This window comes from Lipotes vexillifer, unplaced genomic scaffold (assembly GCF_000442215.2).
Source record: "Lipotes vexillifer unplaced genomic scaffold, Lipotes_vexillifer_v1.1 scaffold387, whole genome shotgun sequence".
NCBI lineage: Eukaryota > Metazoa > Chordata > Mammalia > Artiodactyla > Lipotidae > Lipotes > Lipotes vexillifer.
The window spans coordinates 3,045,432-3,054,857 of NW_006795399.1; the positions used below are offsets into that span (position 1 = coordinate 3,045,432).

General features: G+C 55.5%; 1 protein-coding gene across 1 annotated transcript in view; it reads right to left on the bottom strand.

Moving 5' to 3' along the window:
• The window catches only part of LRP1 (LDL receptor related protein 1), an 82,722-nt gene extending 75,704 nt beyond the window's left edge, over positions 1-7,018 (bottom strand). Inside the window, exon 1 of the mRNA XM_007467686.1 lies at positions 6,487-7,018. Within this exon, the coding sequence (XP_007467748.1) occupies positions 6,487-6,553 (67 nt within the window). The 5' untranslated portion in view covers positions 6,554-7,018. The remainder of the gene's footprint in view (positions 1-6,486) is intronic.
• Positions 7,019-9,426: the final 2,408 nt, after the last annotated feature.

Consider the following 9,426-nt stretch of genomic DNA (forward strand, 5'->3'; position numbering starts at 1 on the left):
TGGCCAGCCGAGACTGGCTGGTGGCGGGGCGGGTAGAGGGGGCTGGAATGGGACTCAGAGGCAGATGGGCTGTTTGGAGCCCAGAAAGGCCCCCATGCCACCCCTGCCTCCACCTGGACTTTCAGTCCACGCCCCCTCTCCTCCCCAGGGTAGAACTCACAGCCCAGGCCTGAGGTCACCGGTTGGTCGCTCCAATCTCCCCTCCATTCCAAGTCCCAGCCATGATCCCCTCCTCCTTTGGCCCTCACTTTGTCCCCCCGCTGTCCCCCACCCCCATTTTTGGCCTGAACTCGACAGAGGAAACAGCAGCTGGCAAACTCCGAAAGCTGGAATGAGAGAGATTCACAAACCAGATGTGCTCTCGCAGAGGGCAGGGGGCGGGGGATGGGAGTGAAAGGAAGAGGAGCGCTCAGGGCCCCTGTCCCACAGCAGCATCCCTTTGGGCCGGGGCAGGGGGACTGGAGGTGCACGTCTCCTACAGGTCAGGGCAGCACAAGGATCTCGAGAGATGTGAAAGAACTTCCTTTCCATCAGGGATGGTGGAGAAAGCCCTAGGAATCTCAAGGGTGAAGGCTGAGGCCTGTCTGTGATTTCCTTCGGGGGGAAGAGGGGAGGAAAGAAACAAATAACCTACTTTGGGGCAGTCTACACAGCCAAGGGAAGCCTTACTTGGAGGCAGAGGGAGCTGCAGTGCGGTGGGGTAGGAAACTTGTAATCTGCTTAGAGCCAGCAGCCAACCCCACTGCCCTCAGCTGCGCCTTCCGCATCTGATGCCAGCACCCAGGAAACCCACCTCTGTGGCCTTAGATGAGGGAACAACACGGCCCTAAGTTCAGGAGCAACTAGTGGCCTCCCCTGCCTCCCGCCCCTCATGAGACTTGGGGCTTTATAAGGACATGAGCTAACATTTTTCAACATGGTCACTCTGTGTCAGCCACCGAGCTGAAACACTTTGTACACATTAACTCATTTATATCCTCAAACCCTGTGACATGGGTACTGTCGCAATCCCCATCATACAGACGAGGGAACTGAGGTACAGAGCGATTAGTGACTGAACCAGCAGTTCCTCACTGGCCACGATGAAGGAGATGATGGAGCCACATGAAGAAAGATGAAGAAGGGAAACGGCAGGGTCCTCTGGCGCTGGGAGTGGGGACAGGGATTATAGGAGGTGGCAGTGGCCTTCAGGGCTCCTCAGAGAGGAGGGGAGAAGATGGAGAAGACGGAAAGGGACAAGAACGGGACAGAAGAGGGAAGAGAGGAGAGGACTACGGAGCGAGAGCGAGCGAGGCTGCAGAGAGAACGCCAGGACACAGGGGCCGTCTGTTCTCAGCTTTGCCCGGAGATGAATGTGACCGCCATGCTAACTCTGGCCAACACCCCTGCCCCCCCTCAAACCCAGGCACCCAGCCCAGCCATGGCCCCCAGGGCCACCAAGATGGAGCCAGAACAGGAGGTGTAGGGTTGGGTGTGCGTCCAGACACAACACGGACCCCGCTGCCCTGCTTGAGCCTTGGCTGTCGTCCCGTCCCATTCTGGGACCTTGGGGGCAGGGTGGGGAAGGGCGGTGAGAGGGCCTGACCAGAGTAGAGAGGGTGACAGGGAAGTACAGCCCTGAGGGAGTCTTCTCCAGAGAAGGGGACCCATCTGTTGATCCCCTTGGGAGCAGAGATGGAGAGGAAGAGAGATGGTGAGATTTCCTAAAGACCCAGGAGACCTGAGACAGGGTAAGCGTGAAAGAGACCTCTGAGACCCTTTTCAAGAGCAGACACAGCAGAGGGAGAGATAGGCTGTGTATCAGGGGATGTTTTCTGAAAGGGGCCACATGATATATCTAGGGGAACAGAGGAGCCAGGGGGTGGCAAGGGGGTGGCCAGGGGGTGGGGGACAGAGCCTGCAGGAATCTAAACTTTCAAACATATGGGGGTGGGACAGCAGGGGCCTCCCAGACCCTAACCAAGAGCTTTTCACTGAATTTTATGTATTTTGGGTGTTACCCGGTGGCTCCTTCCCCACAGCTCAACGAGGCTCAGACACATTTTTGTCATTCCTGAGTCTGGGCCTCTGCTTTGCGGCCTGGACAGACAGACAGGATGGCTTGGGCTGCTGGGGGAGGGGAAGGGTCTCCCCCTCCACCCTGAGTCAATATTGACTCAGCAGGACATTAGCCTGACCTCCCCACCATCTTTTCCTTTCCCCACAAGTAAAATCAGACCCTTTGAATGTCTCCAGAGGTCAGCATATCTCTCACCAGGCCTTTAGAAGCCCTTCCCACCTACCCCCCAACACACACACACAGCTTCTGCGCTGCAGAAGTAAAAGCTCTAAGCTCCTGACCCATTCCTCACACCTTTCTCCAGTTCTCAGGTTATAAGGAAGTTCTGCCAGAAGTCTAACCTCCCTCCTACTTTCTGAATTATCTGCACTCCCTCTCTTACTCAACCCACAAAGCGTATCAAGTTCCCTTCTTCCAGAAACATTCTCTCCAAAATTAGTGGAGGGGGAAGAAGAGAGAGGAACTTGGAGGAAAGTGGAGGGAGAACTTTCACTGCCGAACTAGATATTCCAAGATTGGCCTGGGAGGGGAAGAATAACTCCAAAATGGCGAGCACGTGGGAAAGCCCAGGAGACACTTCTGCTCCCAGGTAGCTTTCAAGATACCAAGAGGCCTGGATGGAGGTGGGTGGAGACAGACAGAGACAAAGCAAGAGACAGAGACTGAGAGAGACAGGACAAAGAATGCCACAAAGGATGAGGTAAGAGAGATGAGAGGATGAGAGACAGAGGTTCTTTGAGGCCAAGAGAGCACACACCAATGATAGACAGAGGCAAAAACCAGGGAAGGGGTCTTAGCTGAGAGGTTGCCAAGACAACGACACAGTTGTCTTGGGATGAACCCGGAGAATAACATCCCTGAGACTCAGGGTGCGGAAGCATATACCTTGACTTGGACAAAGAGAGTGTCTGCCCTAGCAGTGCCTGACCCAAGGGAGACTCAGAATAGGGGCCGCTGCCTCCCACAGAATTGGGAGGGTGGGAGGAAGGAAGACTGAAGCTCTTCAACAGGGAAGCCAAGGCCTCCAGGAGATTCTCATCTTCCCTGGGGGTGCAAGAGGGATAAATACCTCCCCTCACTGTCCCTCACCTCCTTCCCAGGGAGGTTTTACACTGGGGCCTGGGGCCACCGCACCGGAAGCAATCCGGAGCCAACTGCTTCCTTCTCCAAACAATGCAGGATCCTGCTAACCAGGCTGAAATCTGGGACTGAACACAGGGGCATGGGTCTAGGTTCTTCAAACACCCACACCCAGCACTCAGCTCCACCAGGTCAGGGACAGCTTGCACGGTCCCACTCAACTGCACTCAGATTCCCAAAGGGCGAGGAGCCCCCATCCGGAGTTGGAGGACTTGAATGCTGGAGAGTTCATAGAGGGCTGGGGAGGGGGGGGTGCCCTGAGAGGAAACTACTGAGGGGAATAAGCCTTAGGTTTGGGGTTTTGATATGCAAAGGCTGAGACTACAGCAAGAGGAAAGAAAGTTAGACTTGGTAAGGAAGGGCTTCCCAAAGGTAAGGAAGGAGTTTTGTAAAGTTCCGGGGATTTGGACAGGATCTGGCTCTGGCCAGAGCCCCTGCTGACATCCTTAAGAGGCCCAGTGATGGGGAGTGGTTGGGGTTAGAGAAAATGGAGGAAGGGGGAGCAAGATTAGGAGAAAAGGAAGTCTTGAGAAGCAGCCTCAAACATCAAAATATCCCTCCATCCCCAAATCAATGTCCCACACATCCCTAGTTTGAAAGATGAGGGTGAGGGGAAATGTCCAAGATCTGAGTCTGACCAGGGGAGAAAGGAGTTTGGAACCATCTCTCAGAGAGCCAGAAGGCAAACAACTCAGTCTCATAACTCACTTAAGTGTCCAGCTTGTCTGATAAATGGTAATACACTGGCTCGAGGGGGTATGTGGAGATGGGTAGGAGAGAGGGAGGCAGCCAGCCCTCTCCACTACAAAATGTTTCTAATCTCAGCAAGGACCTCAATAACTCCTCTTCCCATTCCCCATTCCATCTGTTTCTCCATCCTCCCAGGTAGCAAGTATACTCAATTCTGTCTACTAGCAGGGAGTGACATTGCTCCCCAAAGAGAAGGGGACCCTGGGGATTGGGTTCAGGCATAGCAGAGAAGGCAGAAATGATGGAGAAGGACCCTAGGGCTGCTCCCCTGGAGGGAAAGCAGCAAGGTCTGTGATAGCAGCAGAAAGGAAGGTGAGACGTTGAGTCAGGTAAGCTGGAGCCAGGAGGTCTCCTTCTCCGGAAAACGAAGGAGAAAGTTCCGTGTCTGTGGGCCTGAGACATGAGGGCAGGGGTGGGGATAGAAGAGTCCATAGGCTGTCCCGGACAACACTGGCCCTACAGGTCTGTGCATTTTCCCTTTCCCACCCCCCAGAATGGGGTAGAACCGATGATTCACTATTCCCATTCTTAAGGTGAGCACAGTATGGGTGTTTGGGGAGGGGTCCTCTCTCCAGGACTTTGGATAGAGTTTGGTTTGAGCTGGGGTTACAGCTGTGGACTGGGTGGAAACTTACAAAAGCGTGGGAGACCATTAAGGAAAACACATCCAGTCTCCCTCTTCCACTCACCACCCACCAACTTGGTGTGGCAGATAGAACCGCTTTGGAACCCTGGGGGTGAAGCTCCCTGGGGCCATTCCTGACCAGGCTGGGGACTTTTTCTGCTCTCCACAGAGACCCTCCTTTTCCCTCTGCCTAACTCCATCCACCTTCCATCGTGGGGCTCTTGATGGGTCACTCTCTCTCAAAATTTTTTTCTATCCCTCCCAGAAGTCGCTGTACCCAAATCTCTCTGCCTCAGTTTCCCCTCTCACTTCACAGGGCTGAGAACAAGAGGAAACAACATGCATAACTGAGGAAGTCATGGGCAAGGGCTGGTCTGAAGGGTATTCAGGGCAGAGCCTCTTTCCTCCTCTTGGGCAGATAATTGATGTGGGGTGGGGGGTAGGCGGACAGAGTCCCCAAGAAGGCATAGCTGAGAGCTACTGAATATATTGTCCTTCTGGCCTCAGCTACTTCCTGACCCCTTAACCTCCCTCCCCCCACTGAAGCAAGTTGTGGGGAGGGGAAAAGAGAGAGAGAGAGAGAGAGAGAGAGATAGTCTGGTTTCAGAGAAAAACTTTCCCAATCACAATCTGGCAAAATTGAGAAGATGGAGGAGGGGTGCATGATGGTATTGGGTCCAGATTTTTCCCTGGATGAGAGGACTAAAATGACGGGAAGGGATGAGATCCCACCCCTTCCAAATCAGGGGCCTGGCCCAGCCCAACCCCATGACCCCAGCTCAAAGCTTGAGCAAGACTTGAACCAGTGACTCACAAGTAAGAGGGAAAATTGCTGACATTAAAGAAAGGCAAGCGGGCACCTCATTTCTCCACAAGGACCCAGTTCTATAGCCCAAACCTAACTGCAGTCTACAAAGTGTGTGCGCATGAGGGGAGGAGGGGAAATGCTGGACAGGAATAAACACATCTACCAAAGGAGCAGGGAACTAGGGGGTGGGGGCATAGCCATAACCCCATGCAGCCTCCAAGTCTCCTTCCAGTACAAACTGTGATCAGACCAGAAGTCAGGGAGAAAGCAGCCTTCCTCCACCCTCCCACCTCAGCATTCCAGGCCATTCTCCAGTCCCCTTCCCCATGATGACATCTAACGTTTTTCATCTCAAAGCTCCCAGGAATTAAGAAGGAAAATTCAAAGTCATATAGCTTCGCCTTCCCCCACCCGCTACACCCCCCAACACAGCCCTTTCCAGGCTACTGACAGAGGCCCTGAGAGGGGGAAGTGCTCATTTCGGAACCCAGGCTGGCAGCCCGCTGGATCCTGGACCCAGGCCTTCAAGCCCGGTCTCCAAGGGCCCAGATTCCACACCCAAGCAGGGGGCCCTCCCGTGGCCCTCTCTCTCCCCACCACAGCCATCCCCCCTGTCCTGCCTGCCCTCTGCCCAGCGGGGCACCCCTGACCCGGCTACCCTTCCAGATGCAGAGGCCACTGCAAAAGGACCCCCGCCCCCTTTTGCAGCCAGTAAACAGCAAATCCGGATTCCTTTACAATTCAGATGTGTTGTGGGGGGGGGGGGTGGAGGATGTAGGGGAGGTGGAGGCCCTCCCCCACCAGAAATAGGAAAAGAAGGCCTCTAGATGCCAGGATCAGAAAAAGGGGGATCCCTCCTCTCCCTTCCCAGGCCTCTGGTCTTTGTTTGGGCTGGGGGGGTCCCAGAAGCATCATTTGCCCGGGGCCCCTATCCTCCAAATTGGACCCCCATCCCCACCCCCAGTCAGGCCGCTGCTGTGTCAGCTGGACTGGGATAACAAAAGGCACCCCCTCCCGCGTCTCCCTTTCCCATCCGAACGCAGGAGTGGGGGCTGGGAAGTGGGTGTCCCCAGGGGTCCAAGGGGGCCGCGGAATCTCACTCACCATCGACAGCGGCCGCGACCAGAGCTGAGAGCAGGGGCAGGAACAGCAGCAGCGGCGGGGTCAGCATGGTGTGGGCTGATGCAAGCAGCAGCCCCCTGCCCTCTGGTCCTGTTACTTTTCGCCGTCGCCGCCCCCCCCAATTGGGGGGTCCCCCCTTTTCCTCCTTCCTCCCTTCTCCTCCTCTATTCTTATCCTATCCTTCAGCAAAGCTCACCAGGGGTCTGGGTGAAGAGGTAGAGTTCGGAGCCCCTTGGGGAGGGCCTGCAGACGGGGGTGCACCCTCTGCCCCCAAATCCAAACCCTTCACCCCCGGCTTTTCTCTTCGTTCCTCTTTTTCCCCCTCCCGGGAGAAGCTCACAGCCCCATCTCCGAGCCGCCTCCGGCTGCAAAAATGCACAATTGGGAGGAGGCGGGGTGGGGGAGTGGGGGGCGTGGACCGGGTGGGGGAGCCTTCGGAAGGAGCCTGATGGAGCTATGGGGTCTCCCCGCGTTTCCGCCTCCTCAGTACACGGGCCTGGAGCTCGCACCACTGTTCCCTGGACTGAGGTGCCGCGGGGCGGACTGAGGGGGGGGCGGGAGAGGGAGGGGACCAGGAGAGGAGGGAGGTAGAGAAGGGGCGGGGAAAGAAAAAAGGGGGGGGGAGAAAGAGCTACGCGGCAATTCTGTGAGTGCGCATGCGCCGATTTGGCGCGCCGCCCTGGGGAGGGGGAGTCAGAGCGGCGACCAGATCTGGATCTCTGGCTACCGGTCCGAGAGCGGGGGGTTCCCGGGGTCCCGCTGGCTGGCTTTGGGCCTGGAGCGCCCATTCCCGTGACTGGGCCTTTCTCCCTTGCGCTCGGGAGCTGAAGGGGCGAGAGGGGTTGGGCAGGGGGGGTTGAGGAGAGATGAGCGGCTTTTCTTTGAAACTCGGTGTCTTGCCCTAGAATTTCAGGCTCCGGCTGTGGATCCAAGACCGGGAGGTCTGGACAGAGGCCTGATCTCCTGGGGGAACCCTGACTGTGCCTTCCCATGACTGGGGTGGGGTCGGGGGCTGCCAGTCCGCGGGGAAGATGCGGGGAGAAGCTGAGCTTTGATTTGGAGACTTTGTAAAACCTGGACCGGGGTTGGGGCCTGCGGCGGAGGGGGGCGGGGGGGGGGAGGAGCCGAGACGGCCTGCCCCAACCTCGCTCCCGGACTTGGAGTAAACAGGGACACCCGCCGGGACACGCCGGAGCTTGTCCGCCCGCCTAGGGCTTGGGGATGGAGCCCACCTTAGTACCCGCCCCGCCCTGCTTGCCTGGCACCGGGAGGGGTAGGCCCTGGTTTGGAGGGAGGTGAGTCACCAGCGGGTGGGGTTAAGTAAGGTCCACCCACCTTCGTCCCAAGAGGTCGGGGCTCATTTATTTTTTTGTTTGGTGTTTTGTTTTTTTATACCTTCTGACTGGCTTCCCACCAAGTCGGGGTTTTAGATTCCGAGCAACAGGGATTTGGAATAAGATGAGGGACTCTGGACCTCTGTTTCCAGGCCTCGAGTTCTAAGGAGGTGTCTGCTGAGTGCCGGACCTTTGTCCCAGCCTGAGCCCGTAAGGGAATGCTGCTTTGAGTCCACAGGGCGCCGGGCGGTTCCCAGAGCCCAGTGAATGTGCTTCTGGCCACTGCCCCCTTCTGGGCGGTGTTTTAAGGCTGTACCTTGGGTGTCTGACTTTCTGGTGTCTGGAAGTCGGAGTTCAGGGAGACAGCAGGCGACGCCAGAAATTCACATTAGAGATGAGGGAGGCTTGCACCACCCTTCTCCCTTTTAAAGTTCTATTCAAGGAAAGGCCCCAAATCCTCACGCCAGCCTGGCCCTGGCAGAAAGTGGAGCAGCATGGAGGACTTGTCTATTGATTGCAGTGAGAGCAAGAGAGGAATCCAGAAGGAGCTAGACCTTTTCACCAAACCAGAGCTTCCTCCTGGCTCGCATTGCTCAAGGCCAAGGCCACCTGCCTTTAGTCTCCCAGGCCAGAAACCTCAGACTTACTGCCAACTCGTCTTCTGGGCCTTTCTCTCCTATACCAATCTTGGAAAACTGTGCTCAAGATTTGTCATTTTTTTCCTTTGAAATGGAGTTCAGATTTCCTCCGTTTCCACTGCTGGAGTTTCTCTGGGCAGGGGTGGGGTCTTATTCATCCTTTCATCCAGACCTCATGCGCTAACACGGTGGTGATCACATGGCAGCGACTTACTAAATGTTTTTAATGAACTCCTACTAGGTTCCTTCTTCTCCCAGGAACCTCTCTCCTTTTTGTCATCCAAGTGAAGTCAGATTGAAACAGACTTCAGGCGGCTTTGCCAGGAAAAAGCCAGCTGGAGTGACCATACGTAGCCCGAGAGGGTTATGAGGGGGCAGCCCCATTCCTCTCCCTGATACCTGCCTCATGCAGGTGAATCTTCCTGAAACTGCTTTCCCTGTGTCTCTTCCTGGCTGGCAAACCTCTACTGGGTGTCTATAGACAATGGAATCAAATGTGGACTCTTCTCCCGGTCCTGGCCTCCCAATATCTGGCCTCAGCCAGCATATTGACACTTCTCTTTTGCTACGTCCCAACCCCTGCTATCTCCTGAATGTGAATGTGTGTTTATTTTTATGAACGTTATATTGTAAAAAATGGTAATACTTAGTGGTTGCAAAACTCAGAGTATAGGAAGGTGCAAGATGAAAAGTAAACTTGCCACTACTCTCCGTACTCCCATTCTTCAGTCCCACCCTCAGAATAACCACTACTAAGAGTTCCTTGGGTCTCCTTCCAAGAGGTTTTTTTTTTGAAATGATAAACAGGGAATTCCCTGGTGGTCCAGTGGTTAGGACTCGGTGCTTTCACTGCCAAGGGCCCAGGTACAATCCCAGGTACAATCCTTAGTCGGGGAACTAAGACCCCACAAGCCACTTGGTGTGGCCAAAAAAAAAAAAAAAAAGAAAAA